This window comes from Scyliorhinus canicula, chromosome 1 (genome assembly GCF_902713615.1).
Source record: "Scyliorhinus canicula chromosome 1, sScyCan1.1, whole genome shotgun sequence".
Lineage (NCBI taxonomy): Eukaryota > Metazoa > Chordata > Chondrichthyes > Carcharhiniformes > Scyliorhinidae > Scyliorhinus > Scyliorhinus canicula.
The window spans coordinates 81515371-81535305 of record NC_052146.1 but is presented as its reverse complement, the minus strand read 5'-3'; the positions used below and the strand labels follow the sequence as shown (position 1 = coordinate 81535305).

General features: G+C 43.9%; 1 protein-coding gene across 1 annotated transcript in view; it reads left to right on the top strand.

Moving 5' to 3' along the window:
- Positions 1–19935, top strand: part of si:dkey-91m11.5 (PH_BCR_vertebrate and RhoGAP_Bcr domain-containing protein) — a 373564-nt gene that overhangs the window by 333608 nt on the left and 20021 nt on the right. Inside the window, exons 18-19 of the mRNA XM_038794107.1 lie at positions 1526–1635; positions 14775–14914. Of these exons, the coding sequence (XP_038650035.1) occupies positions 1526–1635; positions 14775–14914 (250 nt within the window). The remainder of the gene's footprint in view (positions 1–1525; positions 1636–14774; positions 14915–19935) is intronic.

Sequence of the window (19935 nt, the reverse complement as noted above, 5' to 3'; positions counted from 1 at the left end):
TACGGTGGAGCTGGCGAGGAGGCGGGCTGCTTTCAACCGCGTGAAGAGGGCACTGTACATTAGCAAGGTGCAGTGTGGCATTGTATATCCAGCGAAGCTGAGGTTGACTTACAAGCTCAAGGACTTTTATTTTGGAAAGGCGGAGGAGTTTGCGACAGAACTGCGGAGGACTGTGGCAGAACTGAGAAATTGAGAAATGGCCATGTGCCGATGTAACCTCATGACTGTATTTTCTTTATTTTTTGTTTGTTTGTTTCACTGCGTGCGGGTGTATGGGCTAAAGGAGCCGATGTTGTATATATTTGGACAAGGGAAGTGATGGACTTTCACTCGAAGTGAGGGCTCTTTGGGTGTAGGTGGATATGTGGGGTTTGTGTGCTAAAGGGGATTTCTGGGCTTTCCTAGGGCCGGGCAAGGGGGAAGGATCCGGGCGGGGGCCTCCATGCTGGCTGGTCTAAGCTGGCCAGTGAACGGGAGTGAGGTGGGGGGAGGGGCTGCGACCATCAGAGCCTGGCAGAACAGGGTCCGAGTGGTCTAGCCGGGGTGCAAATTTGGGGGGGAAGGAACCGAGGTTGGGGGAAGGAGTTTTACAATGAGGCAGTGGACGGGAGGAGTTTGGGGGGGGGGTTTACAACTCTTGGGTATCATGTACGGCGCACTCTCAGATGTTGGACGGCGTTGAGTGTGTGTGTGTGTGTGTGGGGGGGGGGGGGGGGGGGGGAGGGAGAGTGGACTCTAGGGTAACCATGGGCGGTCCCAGACTCCTTTCTCTTTTTCTCCTTTGTTTTTTGTTTCCACCGTGGGAAGGTTTGTTTTATTGGATGCATATATTAACAGATGGGCCGTTGTTTGGGGTGGTGGGAGGATGGGATCGTTGTTATTGTTAAGGGGATTGATTTTGTATTTGTTACCGTTTAGTGTCTGTGGGTGGGGTGTAAATTTTGAAGGAACATGTGAAAATGGAGAATAAAAACATTTATTAAAAAAAAGATTGCAGGTGGATGTCTACGGTGATTATCCCTTATTCCGATGTGTTGCCTTTAAAGGGACAATCACCACAGTGCCAAATTATAGCTGCTTCGGGATTGAAGTATTTGCACACTGGGAATAGGATTTAAATGTCTCAACTTGTCCTCACTTAGATTGCCCCACAGCCAGACAACATTTCGATAGATTTGTTTTTCCTTCCGTCTCCTCTGCTTCGCTAAATTTAGACCCAGGTAATGGAGAAGAAATGACAGTGTCTAACTGTATTGTACTACGGTATTTAGCCTTAAGTGTGGTGTCCCTCAGGGTAAACCACCACCAGTCAGCGCTCAAAGGGGAGAGCAGCCTATGATCCTTTGGGACTGTAGCAACATTTACATTTAGATTGTTAATTCTTAAGTTTAAATTCCATTAAACAGCTTAATGATTTTGCATTTTCTTACAGCTATTCTGCAATGTCACTTTTCTAATTTCTAAGATCCTATGCTAATTTTTATATTCAATTGTCCAAAAGGCAGTGATGGTTTTTCTTTCCCAGATTGAGGTGAAGTTATCGATGAAGTTCACTAGTCGTGAGTTCAGCTTGAAACGAATGCCATCTCGGAAACAGACTGGAGTTTTTGGTGTAAAGATTGCAATAGTCACCAAGTGAGTAAGCTGTCTCCTGTCAATATTACTCTCCTGTGCAAAATTACATAACTGCTGATAGCTGATGTTTTAATGAATCAATGCACTGTAAACTTTACAGATTACAAGGCTGGATAAAGACAGCATCCCTACAGATGCTGCCAGACCTGCTGAGATTTTCCAGCATTTTCTCTTTCGTTTCAGATCACAAGACTGTATGTTCAATCCTTGCTCTGTGCTGTTAGCTATTTTCAGTATAGGGGTGGTACAATTAACCTCCGTGCCCCAATTTAGGGAGCAGAAAATTCAACCAGGCTTCCCACTCCTGATCATCATTTAATGACCCATGCTGCAGAGTATTTATGTTTGGTCATCGGGTGAGAACTGGGTAGAGAAGAACTGTGATGCCATCTTTAATTGAACAACCTAATGTTTGGGTTCACCTATAGAGAATGACCACTTGGCAGAGATCAGAAGAGAAAGGAAGGATGTGGGAAGGGAACTACAATTTTATCCAGCAGCAGCTGAAAAGGGGAGAATCTTGAACTATCATCTCAGGTTTATGTGCTCAGGCATTTCAGTCCATATAAAGACCAGTACTTACTCGAGGTACGAGTACATCAATTTATTGGAGCTGTGAGCAGAATGTTAGCTGATTTTGGACTGCGCGCTGATGCGAAACCATGACTCTGATTCTTATCATGGTCTCTGCCGTACACCACTTTCTTTCCCTTTTCCTACTTTTATTGTATGAGGGCAAAAGGAGAAGATGCTGTGCAGCCCTTCCTGTATTTTGAAGGTATGTAAAATAAACCAATCCTCTCAATTTACTTTATCTTGAATTTGCCGTGAGTTATTGATAGAAGATTTGATCACTCCAAACTGAAGGATTGGGGTAAATACACCACCACTTATAAAAGGGGGAAATCAGAAATCAAAGACCCTTGGTGCTTATGGACGGGCAGTGAGCAGATAAAACAGGGTAGTTTAAATTGATGGAGTTTAAGCCCATGATTAGCCAGGATTGTATTGAATGACAGCATAGGTTTGACGGGCCGAGCGGCCTACTCTGTTCTTATTTCTTGTTTTCTTGTGGATTTTCAAAAAGCATTTGACAAGGTGCCACACAAGAGATTATTACTCAAATTTAGAGTTCACATAGTGGGGAAAATATATTAGCATGGATTGAGCATTAATTAACAAACACAAAGGGAGTATGAATAGGTGAGGAATTTTTTGGCTTGGAAGGCTGTGACTTGTGGGAGTGCCACCAGCATCCTTGCTTGGATAGTAGCTACTTACAATCTGTATCAATGACTTAGATGGGAAGGTAAATTGTAAGGAGGAGGTAAAGATGCTCCCCAGAGGGATTTAGACAGGTTAAATGATTGGGAAAGAACATGTCAGATGAAATATAATGTGGAGAACTGTTGCATTATCCACTTTGGTCGGAAAAATAGAAAAGCCAAATAACTTAAATGGTGAGACTGGGAAATGTTGCTGTTCAGAGGGATCTAGGTGTCTTTGCATGTAAATCGTATTGACTCTGTCCAATCTATTGTGGTTTCCTAAGCTATCCTGAGAAACTTTTTTGAACAAGGTTAAAATATTTGCAATTCTCCAGTCCTCTGGCACCTCCCCTAGAGAAGACTGGAAGATTATGGCCCTACGATTTCCATTCTCACTTCCTTCAATATCCTTGGATGCATCTCATCTGGTCCTGATGATTTGTCAATGTTAAGTACCAACAGTGTATTCAACACTTCCTCCTTATAAATTTTGAACCCTTCTAGGGACAGAATTTCCTCATCTGTCACCAAGGCCGCTGTAGCATCTACCTCCTTGGTAATGATGGATGCAAAGTATTAATTTAATAGCTCCGCTATGCCCCTGCCTCCATGTCAGCCCTACTCCCCCCTTTTCTTATTTATTTGTCTACAGAAGTCTTTGAGATTCCCCTTTATGTTGGCTGCCAGTTTTTTTTCTCATAAACCCTCTCTGTTTCTCGAATGTGTTTTTTTCACCTCTGAACCTTCTGTATTCCTCTTGTTTCTCAACTGTATTTTCTACCTAACACCTGTCATAAGTACATTTTTTTCTCCTTATCTTAATTTCTATCTCTTTTTACATTCAGGTAGCTCTGGATTTGTTTGCCCCACCTTTCCCTTTTAAGGAAATATACCTTATCTGTACTTGGACCATTTCTTTTTTGAACATAGCTCATTTTTCATCTATATTTTATGTACAAAATTATGAGGGACATAGGGTGGATAGGAAGAAACGTTTTCCCCTGAGTAGAGGGGTCAATAACCAGGGACCATGGATTTAAGGTTAGGGGCAGGAGATTCAAGGGGTTTTGAGGAAAAGCTTTTTCACCAAGAGGGTGGTGGGAATCCGGAACTCACTGTCTGAAAGGGTGGAAGAAGCAGGAACCCTCAAAACATTTAAGAAACATTTAGATGAACACTTGAAGCAGCAGAACATACAAGGCTGCGGACCAAGTGCTGGAAAATGTGATTAGAATTAGGTATTTATGGCCGGCGCAGACACAATGGGCCGAAGGGCCTCTTTTTGTGCTGTAAAACTCTGATTCGACAGTTTTTCTCGGCAACATTTTGTTCCAGTCTAACCACCGCAGCTCCGTTTTTGCCCCATTGAAGTGGATTCTTAATTAATTATTTTTAGTCTGGATTGTGTATTTTCCTCTTCCCTCATCATCCTAAACCTTACTTACAATGCAATGATCATTGTCTCCTAAATGTTCCCCCACTGATATATTAACCTGTTTTCTCGTTTTTAAATACTGTTTGACCTTCTGTCTATACCTGATGTTCTGTTTTTACTTCCACTTTTGAGTATTTCCTTTTCATTGTGTGATTGCATAATGGAGGGTGAATTAGTTTTATTTCTATTTCTCCATCATTTCTATTTTCTAGTTAAATTGAGGTATGCTAATCAGTCCCTTCGTATGTTTCACAACAATTACATTCAGAAGCTTTCACAAAAGCATACGGTAAAGGAGCAGGCATAATCCATGCTGCCCTTGAGTCAGCTCTGCTATTCAATACAATCATGGCTGATCTTCTGCCTCTACTCCTCTTGCCTTCACATATTCCTCGATTCCCTGAAAGATCAAAAGTCTGTCTATCACAGCCTTAAATATACTCAACCATGGAGCAGCCACAACTTTCTGGGGTACTGAGTTCCAAATATTCTCAAACCTCCGAGTGAATAACTTTCTCCTCACCTCTATCCTAAATGACTGAACCTTTATCCTGCGATTGTGCCATTGTATTCTAGGTTGCCCAGCCAGGGGGAAGAATCTCTCAGTCTACCCTGTCAAGCACCTTCAGAATCATGTATGTTCCAATGAGACCATCTTTCATTCTTCTAAACTCCAGAGTTCAGGTCCAATTTATTCAGCCTCTCATCATATGACAACTCTTCCTAGTGAAACTTTACTGTACCACTTCCAATGCAAGGTCATTCTTCCCTAAATATGGAGACCAAAACTGTGCAGAGTACTCCAGGTATGGTCTCACTAAAGTACAATAAAATTGTACTTGTTTATTCTTTGATGTGGAGATGCCGGCATTGGACTGGGATGAGCACAGTAAGAAGTCTTACAACACCAGGTTAAAGTCCAACAGGTTTGTTTCAAACACGAGCTTTCGGAGCGCAGCTCCTTCACCTGAGGAAGGAGCTGCGCTCCGAAAGCTCGTGTTTGAAACAAACCTGTTGGACTTTAACCTGGTGTTGTAAGACTTCTTGTTTATTCTAGTTCTCTAACCCCTTTGCCCTAACAGGCAACCTGCCAACATTTCAAATGGTACCTATTGCTGAGTGTATCCAAAAGTTCCAGCTTAATGTTTGGAGCCTCCTTCATGGCCTGTAAATGTTTGGAGTTAGCAGAAACTTCCGAATGTTGATTAATTCATCCCAAAGGCATGGCCAGTTTTATGGGCAAGGCCAGCTTCTAGTGTGATGTTTGTAAAATAAAAACAGATGTTCTCAGAAGCTAGAGTTGCAGTGAATCAACCTTTCATTTAATTCCACAATTCCAGTTATGCATGTATTGAATGAACTGTGTCTAAAAGCCAGCATAATCGACTGTAAATGACAGGCCAAAATATTGAAATGTATTTCAGAGTAAAATCAAATTGGATAAATCAAGTTTAGAGCTAAATCAGTGAGAACCTAAAGATTACAACCAGTATACTGCTGCAAGCAGAAATATTGCAATTTTACTGACTGCTTGGCAACACCTAACCCCCTGGGGAGAACTTCCTTGGCTTTTATGCAGGATCAGCATATCACCAGAGAAACCAGCTGGCACTGGCTTTTTGCTTAGGAACATCATTATTCATGAAAATCTTTCATGTTGCACTTTCATATGTGATCCAACCCATTCTGGATCGAAGAATGGCTATGCTAGGTTGTCTCCCTACACCTGGGCATAATTGTAATATTGTAATCCGATTACAGTGAAAGATTTAGATGAATTGTCAAGTTTAAATTTCAGTGGCTTATACCTGTTTACTCCTGATATAAAAATGATTGTTTTAAACTAGTTCTATGATATACGATGATACAGCACAGAAGAAAGTCATTCAGTCCATCTTGCTTATGCCATCCCTTTGGAACAGTCATCCAATTCTAGTAAATCTCCCCTTACTATTTTTCTGAAAGTATAGTTCCCAGAAATGAACACAACACTCCAGCTGAGACATAACCTGTCTTTTATAAAGGTTTAGCGTTTGTACTCCATAGGTTGGATTTTTGTTAACGTATCGCGAGCCAGAGGGAGCAGAAAGGGCCAAAACACAGCTCGAGAAGTGGAGAGAGTTCAGGGAACAGAGAGCAAAGAGACAATAAAAACAGCACAAGAAATGGAAAGAGAGCAGAGAGACTATACAAACAGCATGAGAAACGGAGAGAGTAAAAAGTGCAGAGAGACTATGCAAACAGCATGAGAAAGGAGAGAGTTCAGAGAGCAGAGAGAGTATAAATACAGCACGTGGAACGGAGAGAATTCAGAGGGACCTTAAAAACACTACAAGTAGCGAGAGTTCACAGCAGAGGGACTATAGAAACAGCATGAGTAGCAGTGAGAATTCAGAGAGCAGAGGGACGGTCCACCACTGAGGATCGTCAGAGCTGAGTTAGGAATAGTAATCGAGAAGTGACACCGCAGGAATCTCGTAAGTTGATGGTGAATATTGATTTTCAGAATCTGAGTCTCAACAACTGGATGATTAAGAACAATAAAAATATTATGAACTAATAATAAGGAACAAGTGAGTGGTTGATATTATCTTTTGTCATTTATTTTTATGTACGGTTTATTATAACTAGTGTTAAGATTCAGTAGGGTTTCTCAGTAGTAGTAAGGTTTATTAATATTGGTAAAGATTTTTGTGTGGAGCATGATTAATAAATAAAGGAATGGCAGAGCTGCTGCAATCTCAAGAGTGTACATCATGTGAAATATGGGAACTCCAGAACTCTGTACACACACGACTGCGTGGCAAAACTTGGTTCCAACTCCATCTACAAGTTTGCTGACGATACGATCATAGTGGGCCAGGATCTCGAATAACGACGAGTCCGAATACAGGAGGGGGAGATAGAGAACCTAGTGGAGTGGTGTAACGACAACAATCTCTCCCTCAATGCCAGCAAAACTAAAGAGCTGGTCATCGACTTCAGGAAGCAAAGTACTGTACACACCCCTGTCAGCATCAACGGAGCCGAGGTGGAGATGGTGAGCAGTTTCAAATTCCTAGGGGCGCACATCACCAAAAATCTATCCTGGTCCACTCACGTCGACGCTATCACCAAGAAAGCACAACAGCGGCTATACTTCCTCAGGAAACTAAGGAAATTCGGCATGTCCACATTAACCCTTACCAACATTTACAGATGCACTATAGAGAGCATCCTATCGGGCTGCATCACAGCCTGGTATGGCAACTGCTTGGCCCAGGACCGCAAGGAACTTCAGAGAGTCGTGAATACCGCCCAGTCCATCACACGAACCTGCCTCCCATCCATTGATTCCATCTACACCTCCCGCTGCCGGGGGAAAGCGGGCAGCATAATCAAGGATCCCTCCCACCCGGCTTACTCACTTTTCCAACTTCATCCATCGGGCAGGAGATACAGAAGTCTGAGAACACGCACGAACAGACTCAAAAACAGCTTCTTCCCCACTGTCACCAGACTCCTAAATGACCCTCTTATTGACTGACCTCATTAACACTACACCCTGTATGTTTCAACCGATGCCAATGCTTATGTAGTTACATTGTATATCTTGTGTTGCCCTATTATATATTCTCATGTATTTTCTTGAATTCTGTTTAATTCCCTTTTCTTCCATGTACTGAATGATCTGTTGAGCTGCTTGCAGAAAAATACTTTTCACTGTACCTCGGTACACGTGACAATAAACAAATCCAATCCAATCCAATCTTCCCATGTCCTGGACAACCATTTGTGCAGGAAGTGTTGTCATTTGCAGCAGCTTAAGCTCTGAGTTTCTGAACTTGAGCATCAGCTGGCTTTGCTGCGATGCATTTGTGAGGTTGGGAGCATGGATAGCACATTTATAGATGTGATCACCCCACAATTTAAGTGTATGCACAGATAGAGGGAATGGGTAACCACCACACAATCAAATTGGAACAGGTAGGTAATGCAGGAATTCCCCAAGTGAAGGATGTCACTGAGCAGCTGCAGAGCACCCTGAGTGGGGAGGGTGAACAGCCAGCAGTCATGGTCCACATTTATAATAATGACATAGCAAGAAATATGGACATGAGAATTTCATAGAATCGTCCCACCGATTCTGCAGCCTACTTAAACCCACACCTCCACCTTATCCCAGTAACCCGGTAACCCCAGCTAACATTTTTGACACTAAGGGGCAATTTAGCATGGCCAATCCACCTAACCTACACATCTTTGGACACTAAGGAGCAATTTAGCATGGCCAATCTACCTGACTTGCATATCTTTGGACTGTGGGAGAAAACCGGAGCACCTGGAGGAAACCCACGCAGACATGGGGAGAAAGTACAAACTCCACACAGACAGTCACCCAAGGCCAGAATTGAACTGGGATACCTGTAGCTGTGATGCAACAGTGCGAACCACTACCACTGTACCACCATAGGGAGCTAGATAGGAAATTAGCAAGCAGGACCTAGTACTGTAGTGATCTCTGAATTACTCCCAGTTCTATGCGCAAGTGAGTACAGAAATAAGAGGATAAGACAAATGAATATGTGGCTGCAAAGATAGTGCAGGAGAGAGGGCTTTAGATTCTTGGGACATTGAAACTGGCTCTGGGGGAGATAGAAGTCGGGTGGATTGTTACTGAACAGAGTGAGAGCTACGATCCTATTGCTGTTGTGGAGAATTTAAACAAATTTGGCAGGGGTGTGGGAACCAGGAAAAAATGAGAGAAGCATACTGTTACGGACACCTGGTCCGCTCTCAACAGTGGTTAAGAGCCTGAGCCAGAGCCATAACTTTTCTAATTTTAAGAAGGTGCAGAAAAATTGATTCATTCCAGGAGTGATAATATAAGAAATAGGGCTTGGTTAGTTTATAACAGCCTTCAATCCCATCAATTTCCCCATCACCATTTCTCTACTAATATTGAGGTTATTCATGAAAATCTGCCTTCTCAACCTTGCCCCTCGCCTGAGGTGTGGTGATCCTCAGGTTAAATCACCACCAGTCAGATCTCCCCCTCAAAGGAGAAAGCAGTTTACGGTCATATGGGACTATGGCAACTTTACCTTTTACCTTACTAATATCGATCTACTTCAGTTCCTCCCTCTCACTAAACTCTGCATTCCCAAGCATTTCTGGTATCTTACTTCTGTCCTCCTTTATGAAGACAGAAGCAAAGTATGTATTTAGTTGCTCAGCCATTTCTTTGTGCCCCATTATACATTTCCCTGTTTCTGACTGTAACGGACCTTCTTTGTCTTCACCAATCTTTTTCTCTTCACGTACCTATAGAAACTCCAGCCCTTCCCACGGAGGGATCTCCCAATCCAGCTGAACCATTAAATTCCTACAGTGCAGAAGGTGGCCATTTGGCCATTGAGACTGCATCGAACCTCTGAAAGAGCACTCTACCACTCCCCCGCCCTATTCCCGTAACCCCACCTAACCGGCACATCTTTGGACTGTGGGAGGAAACCGGAGCACCCGGAGGAAACCCACACACATAGGGTGAGAATGTGCTAACTCCACACAGACAGTCACCCAAGGCTGGAAGTGACCCTAGGGCCCGGGGCTGTGAGGCAGCAGTGCTAACCACAGCCATCTTTCCGCCCTAAAGGTGATCCCCAACAGCCAATTCCCCAGCGATGCAGCCGGTGAGCAGAGCAAATGGACATTGACTTTGACAGGACCTGAAGATCCCACTGGCAGCCAATGGCGAGTCACTTCTGCCGCTGGAAAACCCACAGTAGGGGGGGCCAAAAAATCCTGGCAATATCTCGCTAACATTAAGGGCATTTAAATGGTCATTGGATAAACATATGGATGATAAGGGAATAGTGTAGATGGGCTTTAGAGTTGGTTTCACAGGTCAGCGTAACATCAAGGGCCGAAGGGCCTGTACTGCACTGTAATATTCTATGTTCTATAGTGTACATGAGCAAGGAGCTTTTGTTGAATTTGTGAAAGACACTGGTTCGACCTCAGTTGGAGATTTGTGTACAATTCTGGGTGCTATATTTTAGGAAGGCTGTGGAGGCATTAGAGTGCAGAAGATATTTACGAGATTGGTTACCAGGATGAGAAACATCAGTTATGAAGATAGATAAGGCTGAGAGGAGATTTTCAAAGTCATGAGGGACCTGGACCGAATAGACAGGGGGAAACTGTTCCCACTCGTGAAATGATCGAGAATCTGTAGGGTTATGGGGAGAAGGCAGGAGAATGGCACAAGGTGAGGTGCTCATTCAGAGAGCTGGTGAAGACATGATGGGCTGAATGGCAGCCCCTGCTCTGTAACAATTCTGTAAAAGCTCCCAACTCCGCAAAACTGTCTCCCTTAATGAGCCCCCAGCCAGAATATTTCCATTCCAGGGAGGTGGGGACAGAATGGAATCCTGCCCACCACCTCCAGAGTATCTGTTAAAGATATATAAAAAGACACTGTTGTTGATAAAAACCATTGAATACATTTAAATCCCCACATCAAAGACTGCTAATGCCTACTAACCTATGATAGTGATGCGTTATGAATGCAGTTAAGCAATAATAATGCAACAATGGAAGCCCTCAGGGTTATGTCAACAAACAAATGGCTATTAAAACTGCAGGCATTAATTTTTTCAACTCCTACACACAGCAGGCTAGTTGTTTTCAAAATTTAAGGGGCAGGGTATTTAAATAATTGGACAGCTTGACAGTTCCACAGATGTTATCTGCTTTATATGAGCATTCGCGTTCACTCTTGAGAAGCAAAAGTTTCTGTCTTTAGATGCCAAGAAGACATTCAACAGGATGGAGTGGAGGCACCTGGTCGAAGTTTTTGAGAGGTTCGGTCTTGGGCCAAAATTGATTTCACAGGAACAGTTGTTGCATGGGCCCCCTTGGCTAGTGTTCACACCAACAACTTGAGTTCGGGGTACTTTCATTTGAAAAGGGGAACTAGACTGAGGTGTACAATGTACCCCCTGCTCCTTTTTGTGGCATTAGCGATTGAGCCCTTAGCTTTAGCATTGAGGACTACGGGTAAGTGAAAGGGAAAAAGAGGAGACAGGTGGAGCACAGGGTGTCTCCATATGCTGACGGACCCGGTCTCCACTTTAGGCAATATAGTGGAGGTATTAAGGAGTTTTAGTTCTTTTTCAGACTATAACGTGAATCCGGAAAAGAGTGAATGTTTTCTGTTTAACCCCCCAGGGAGGGGAGCCAACTTGGGGGTGTTGCCTGTTCGCTTGGCCAGCTCTAAAGTGTCGCATAACCCTGACATCAGGTCAATGCGGAAAGCCCTAGTTCCAACAGTGATATGAGAGACATTCGCCCAGCCACAAAGGAGCTGGAGGCCTGGCGTCAGCGGGACACAAGTGGCATTGTAACAGACGCATTGACCTGATGTCATGGTTATGCGACACTTTGGATCAGTACAAGTGGAGAACAGACATGTTATATTCATTTTCATCTCTACCAGCAAACAGCCGTACCCCTCACTGCTGAAACAATTCTCACACGACCGGGAGTCTCTATTGGGAGTGAAGGGGCTAGGTACATACGCCCTCCACCGTTACAGACTATCATACTGTGAGTGGGAATTATCCCGGGTTTCGGCACCAAATGTTAATTCCTCTGATTCTTTGTTGCCAGTCTGGACTCAATAAAATCTGAGATGGATTAGCAGGTATCAATTATTATTTTATTTCCACCAGCTTGCAAGGCTGACTCACTCGTGGGACATTAGAACACAGCTGTCTTCTAGAGTTCCCAAAAGCTAGTGAGGGCTAAGACAAAGAAATCACAGCACATAGGCAGCACGGTAGCATGGTGGTTAGCATCAATGCTTCACAGCTCCAGGGTCCCAGGTTCGATTCCCGGCTGGGTCACTGTCTGTGCGGAGTCTGCACGTCCTCCCCGTGTGTGCGTGGGTTTCCTCCGGGTGCTCCGGTTTCCTCCCACAGTCCAAAGATGTGCGGGTTAGGTGGATTGGCTATGCTAAATTGCCCATAGTGTCCTAAAAAATAAGGTTAATGGGGGGGGGGGGGGTTGTTGGTTTACTGGTAAAGGGTGGATACGTTGACTTGAGTAGGGTGATCATTGCTCGGCACAACATCGAGGGCCGAAGGGCCTGTTCTGTGCTGTACTGTTCTATCTATATTGGGCAGCATGGTGATTAGCATAAATGCTTCACAGCTCCAGGGTCCCAGGTTCGGTTCCAGGCTGGGTCACTGTCTGTGCGGAGTCTGCACGTCCTCCCCGTGTGTGCGTGGTTTTCCTCCGGGTGCTCCGGTTTCCTCCCACAGTCCAAAGATGTGCGGGTTAGGTGGATTGGCCATGCTAAATTGCCCGTAGTGTCCTAAAAAGTAAGGTTAAGGGGGGGTGGGGTTGTTGGGTTGCGGGTATAGGGTGGATACGTGGGTTTGAGTAGGGTGATCATTGCTCGGCACAACATCGAGGGCCGAAGGGCCTGTTCTGTGCTGTACTGTTCTATGTTCTATATTGATTGAATCACATCAAGATTCGCATACAAGCTTCCCATAGGCCAATGTATACACCTTCTGACCTGGCCATATATCCTGATTGGCTCACTTTGCATTTTCCCAATCCTGGCCTCTTGTTACCCAGCATCCTTTTCACTATTCAAACCACGAGGCAAAGCTCCCCTCCCCCTTCCTAGCCATGCTGTGCTCATCCCTTTGTTCTCTGTCTGTGAACTCATTACCCTCAGGGTCCTCCTGTCCATCAAATTCATTTGTTCACTTCCTCAAAGGTATCTGGCAGTTCAGGTGGCCCATGATTGCACCCAATTGCATAAATTGAATTTTGCAAGTCTGGTGGGCAAGGTTAAGTCTGATCTACAAAAATGGGACAAACTTTGCAGTGTGGGAAGGAAAGGGGCTGGAGAGATTCGGGGATAGAGGGATGATTTGCCAACTTGGTAGATTTGTCGGTGACGTTTGAGCTCGGGGGTCGAATTCGTTCAGGTACCCCCAGATAAGGAATTTTGGCCTTCCCAACATTTCCTGAGGCACTGCAAGTGTATCTGTTTGCAAGTTATATGAGGTTACAGGGTTAGGGGGATAGAGTGGCGAAGTGGGCCTGGGTGGGGTGCTCTTTCAGAGACTTGTGCATACTCGATGGGCGAATGGCCTCCTTCTGCATTTTAAGAGTTCTCTGAGTCTGTGCTATGTCTGTCCTTCACCTGCTGCACTGCTCTATTGAAGCTCAACATCAGCTTGAGGAACAACATCTCATCAATTAATGAAGCACTTTACAGCCTTCTGAACTCATCATTGAATTCAGACTGTAAACTCAATGGCCCATTTTGTATCCCTTTCTTGGCATGTTTCGATTTTTCACTTTGAGACAGCAGCACAGCTACTCTAGGCACATCTTTTGTTTCTTTTTATTTCTTCTCCCATTACTATTTCCTTTGGCCCTCTGTTATTTAATCTCTCCAGTTTTCCACCCTAAAGTGTTTGTCCCACCAAACATTGCGTAAAATCTATTACATCTCTATCTTTTCCTAGTCTGACTGTAGCTCTCCCTGCAAATGCTGCCTGGCCTGCTGAATAGATCCACTATTTTTAATATATTAGCACTCTTCATTCTGAAACATTGGTTTCTACTGTTGTCATTCCAGTAAATATTGATAGCTGTTGATACCTGATCCTTTAATCCTTGGAAGTTTTTCCTTCAGTGTTCAGTTTAAAATGCTGTATTTTCCCTCAGCTAGACGGGGAAGATCTTGCATTGTATATGTTGTCACCAATGAAGATCCATTCTCTGGTTATCTCACAAAATGAGGCCATATTATTTTAAACCATACTGCTGGTTATCAACTACACAAACCAATATTAGCTGCTGGTCCATATTGGTTATTGTTCAATGAAGTAAGCAGCATGGGTCTAAAATTGTGAAGTATCACCAGGCTTATTTTCATTCATTCTAAACTGGGCATCTATTTCCAAAAGAACCTTGTCTTAGGTAGGTCTGTGTGCTTCACCACTAACGAAGTAAAACTGTTTGGCGGAATGCAGGCTATAAGTAAAGAACTTGTATTGATACAGCATCTTCCATGTCTTAAGGACTTTGGAAGTATAGTCATTGTTGTAATAATGTAGGTAAGAGTCCCATGCAGCAAGGCCAATATCTATTTTTGGGGGAATAAATGTTTACTAGTCAGTTAGTACATCAGTAACAACCAGGCTCAGCAAATCATCTAACATTCCTTTATTTACTCCCAAACTTCAGGGAAAGTGTGAGTGATGATAACAGAAAAGAGAGGACTTTAGAAAAACATGTATTTTTAGGTGTTTTTCCTAATATTACATAAATGCTGCTCTTGTAGTGGATAAAAGCTTTCAGCTATGTAGTACAGAATTAAAAACTGCAACTATTGCTCAGCATTAACAAATGTTTTTCTGTACCAGGCGAGAAAGATCCAAGGTGCCTTACATAGTGCGGCAATGTGTGGAAGAGATTGAAAGGCGCGGAATGGAGGAGATTGGAATCTATCGAGTGTCAGGAGTTGCAACAGACATTCAGGCCCTTAAAGCTGCTTTTGATGTCAGTAAGTATTCAGGTTTTGGTGGTAAGATGGCGTTGGAATTATTTCAGAAATTCCTCATCTCGTAAGAAAAAATAAATGATTTCATCCTGATATATGGAACAGTTTGCCTGCATATTGATGCTCCACGTGATCCCAACCTTTTGAAGTTAAAGTACTTTAATATCGTGCTACACAATGTACATCTTAATGTATTTTTACTTTAGAAGATTACTTTTGACCTATTAAGTAGTTAGAATGAGCATGTGGGATTTAATGTTCTGTAATTGCTTCTGTAATTTTGTTCATCTGACCCATGGATTTTGTTGCCATCAGCAACTTATCTTTATAAAAGCATAAGAAATAGGAACCAAGTGAACACTACAATCCTTTGAGCCAACTCTGCCATTTAGTATAATCATGACTGATCTTCTACCTCAATGCCTCATCTTCTTAGGTAGTCCCTCAAAATCACGAGTGACTTTATTGCACTCTTTGATGGGTTATGAAATGGCTGATCCATCTGCAAACTCTGCCAGACGTGGACTGGTGGTGCTTGGAGGATCTGGTAGGAAAGTTGTTGGAAGGTTTGTCTCTCTAACACCTTGACTTTGCCTCTGCCTGTTCTCGATAAAGTCCTTCAATGTGCTCGATGCCTTCCCAAATATACTTTCTCCATTTTGATCAGTCACAAGCCAGGAACCTCTTCAGAGATGCTTTGAGACATCCTTAAAGCGTGTCTGATGTGTTCCTAGGAGTCTCCTGTCATGACTGAGTTCCAAGCAGAGCACTTGCTTTGCAGTCCGTATCAGCCATATGAAAGACATACCTGTCCAGCAGAGCCAATTGTAAGTCACTAGCACCTTGGGCATGTTGGCTTGGGATTTGGAGGATCTTGTCAAAGGCACCACTGGTGACACCTTTTGACTTGCCTGCTGTAGGTCGTCCAAGTTTCCAAAGCATATATACTGCTGCCCAGTATACCTTAGTCCTCAGGTTTAAGATCCTGAGCCTCAAGCACTCCTTTCTTCAGTTGGCCGAAGTTAAGGCTAGCGCGTTAGAACAATAATGAATTTTGTTGTTTTTGTCTGCCTTCATTGAGAGGAGACTCCCAAAATATGGAAAATGGCCCACAATTTTCCGAATCTTGCCGTTGATCGTAATCAGTGGGGGAGATGTTGTGCCTGTTTGAAGATCTGGGACTGGTTTAGCTCACTGAGCTAAATCGCTGGCTTTTAAAGCAGACCAAGCAGGCCAGCAGCACGGTTCGATTCCCGTACCAGCCTCCCCGGACAGGCGCCGGAATGTGGCGACTAGGGGCTTTTCACAGTAACTTCATTGAAGCCTACTCGTGACAATAAGCGATTCTCATTCTCTCAAGAGGACTTTAATTTTCTGTGTGTTTAGTGAAAGGGCCAGTTTTTCTGATGCTTTCACCGTATTTCAGAATTTTGGCAGGGATTCCATCTACGCTTTCTCACCCACTCACCATATCCCTTGATTCTCTGAGAGCCCAAAAATCTTACTTATCTAAGCCTTAAATATGTTCAACAATGGAGCGCCAACAACCCACTGTGGACAAAATTCCAAAGATTCTCAGCCCTCCAATCAGGAGAAAACTTCTTAGTCCTGAATGATCAATCCCTCATCCTGAGGTTATGCCCCCAATGTTCTAGATTCCCCAGCCAGGGAAACAATATGCTAATGTTTAAACAGTAATATTAATGTGCAGCTGTATTACCATTACAATCTGGGTAGGAGCCTGATTTCCACGTAATCATTCTCATCGCACCAGTCAGTACATGCTGGATCTCTCTGCTAGCCCTCTGTCTGCTTGAAGGTTTGACAAAATCTCTGTCCGATCTCTACCTTGCCTGTTGTGAACAGCAGAAAGGACAAGTATGAATCGCAGTCACTGGGATGTACGGCCTACATACCGAGCATCACACTGGCATTAAAATCATGTACCACATTACTCATTTGTGTGACAGGCCGAATGTCCTTTTGGCTTGCCGGCAGCATCGTGTTAGTGGAGACTACCACTCGTGTTGCTACGGCATTGTAGTAGCATGAAACAGTTAAATTCAGCCGTCACATGGATCTTTCAGATAGTTTCCGCTTTCTGGGTAACCTCAGATAGACTGGACACATTTCAGAGCTGAAAATGACCACCTTGGGCCTGTTCATAAATTTCTGCGATATACAGCATTGAATGGTCTGGTCAGGGTAGCCATTATCCCGCAGGATGTCTTTGATGTGTGTTATTTCAGCATCAGGGTTGCGTTCGTACATTCAACTTGGAAAGAATGTAATGTTGGGGCTGGCATCTCCGCAAGACATCCTTATTCCTGTACTCCTGTACTCTGATGCAATAGAGGACCACATGCCATTTGTCTTTCTAATTGTTTGCTGTACCTATAATAATAATCGCTTATTGTCACAAGTAGGCTTAAATGAAGTTACTGTGTAAAGCCCCTCGTCGCCAAATTCCGGTGCCTGTTCGGGGAGGCCGGTACGGGAATTGAACCCGCGCTGCTGGCATTGTTTTGTATTACAAGCCAGCTGTTTAGCCCACTGTGCTAAACCAGGCCCTTTACCTGTGTGACCTTGTACAATCTTTCACATAAAGCATGTCAAATGTGTCACAGTTAGCACTCAGACCAAGGGTGGATGGAATGGGCAATTACGGAGGGCAATAAATATTCTGGCCTAGCCAGCTACATGCACATCCCATAAAATAATAAAAATATTGTCTGAAAGAACTGTAGAAGGCATGGGTTTAAAAAATGACCAGGGACATGGGCCAATTAGTTTTGAAATAGGACATAGAACATAGAACATAGAACAGTACAGCACAGAACAGGCCCTTCGGCCCTCAATGTTGTGCCGAGCCATGATCACCCTACTCAAACCCACGTATCCACCCTATACCCGTAACCCAACAACCCCCCCTTAACCTTACTTTAATTAGGACACTACGGGCAATTTAGCATGGCCAATCCACCTAACCCGCACATCTTTGGACTGTGGGAGGAAACCGGAGCACCCGGAGGAAACCCACGCACACAGGGGGAGGACGTGCAGACTCCACACAGACAGTGACCCAGCCGGGAATCGAACCTGGGACCCTGGAGCCGTGAAGCATTTATGCTAACCACCATGCTACCCTGCTGCTGAGTGGGAATGTGGGATTTTAAAGGATAAGAGTTCAGTGGAAGTAGGTGGGGACAGAGATGGGTGATATTTCAGAGTTGTAAATAGCCAGTCTTACTCTTTCTCTGGATTATGCGGTGAGAGGTGGTCCCACAGCAGCTAAGAAGTACACTGCACAGAGTGAATGGGTGAATGTCAGAATATCTAAGAGAAACAGGCAGGTAGTGCAGGATTCCCAAGGCTATCTCATCCTCTAACCACTTTTCCATTTTTGATGCTGTTGAGCAAGATAGTTCCACAGAGGACTGCAGTAAAAGCCATGTTCATGGCACCATGGGTGGCTCTGCTGCATAGGAGGGGAGGAGGAAGAGGGAAGTGCTATAGGGGTATGGGATTCCATAGGGGAGCAGAGAGGCATTTCTACAGCCGTAGACACAACTCCAGGATGGTATGTTGCCTCAGAGATGCCACATTCAGGGATGCAAGACATTCTTTTGGGAGACGGGGATCAGCCAGAGGTGGTGGTCTACATCATGACCAAAGACATAGGCAGGAATAGGGATGAGGTCCTGACAGCAGATTTTGGGGAGTCAGGAAGGAAGTTAAAAAGTCAAGAGCACTAATCTTAGGATTACTCCCAGTGCCAAATGCACGTGAACATACCAATAATAGGAAGATTGAGCAGTTCAACATGTGGCTGGAGAAACGGAGTAGGAGGGTGGGCTTTAGATTTCTGAGGCATTGGGACGGGCTCTGGGGCACATGGAACATGTACAAGAGGACGGGTTACACCTTAATAGGACTGGGACTAATGTCCTCATGAGGAAATTTGCTGTGGGGACGGATTTAAACTCGAGTGGCAGGGAGAAGGGAACCTGAGAGGAAATTCAGAGTGATGAGGAGAAACTGGCAGTGGGAAGTAGTATATAAGGGGATATATCAGAGTAGTATCAAGGTAAATGAAGAGTGGAGAGTTTGATAGAATTAAAGTAGGCAATAGTAAGTCATTAGATGGGGTCAGTGTAAGGGGGAAAGTAGAAAAACCTAGATCAGGGTTAATATGCATGTATAGAGTGTGGTTCATAAGATTGATAAATAAGAACTACAGGCACAGTTTGACAAATGGAAATACGACATAATAATTGAGACCTAGTTCAAATAAGGGCAGGACTGGGCATTGAGTGCAAGGTGTATAGGAGAGATGGAAAAGGAAGAAAAGTGGTGGGGTGAGAATGTGTGCATTGACAGTATTGATTAAAGATGGCATTATAGTACTGGAGAGATAGGATGTTCTAGAGAACTTTTTTATAAAAATAAATTTAGAGTACCCAATTATTTTTTCCAATTAAGGGGCAATTTAGAGTGGCCAATCTACCTATCCTGCACATCTTTGGGTTGTGGGGGTGAAACCCACGCAGACACGGGGAGAATGTGTAAACTCCACACGGACAGTGACCCAGGGCCGGGATTCGAACCCGGGTCCTCAGCGCCGTAGGCAGCAATGCTAACCACTGTGCCACCGTGCTGCCCATGTTCTAGAGAACTTAAGGATGGAATCACTCCAGCGAGATGTAAGGAATGAAAAGGGTGCAATAACATTGATCAGTGTAGTAATTAGACCACCAACTAGTGGAAGGGATACGAGGAACAAATTTGTAAAGAAATTACAGAAAGGTGTAAGAATGATAGTGTAATTATAATGGAGGACTTCCAACTATCCAAATATAGTTTGGATAGGAATATTGCAAAAGCACAAGAGGGGTGTGGGTTACGTGTTCAAGATAATGTTTTGCAACATTATGTTTCCAGTCCAACGAGAGGCTAGGCACCGAATGAGATCAGATATCAATGGGAGAACATTTAGGGGACAGTGAGCATTGTATGTAGTCTTA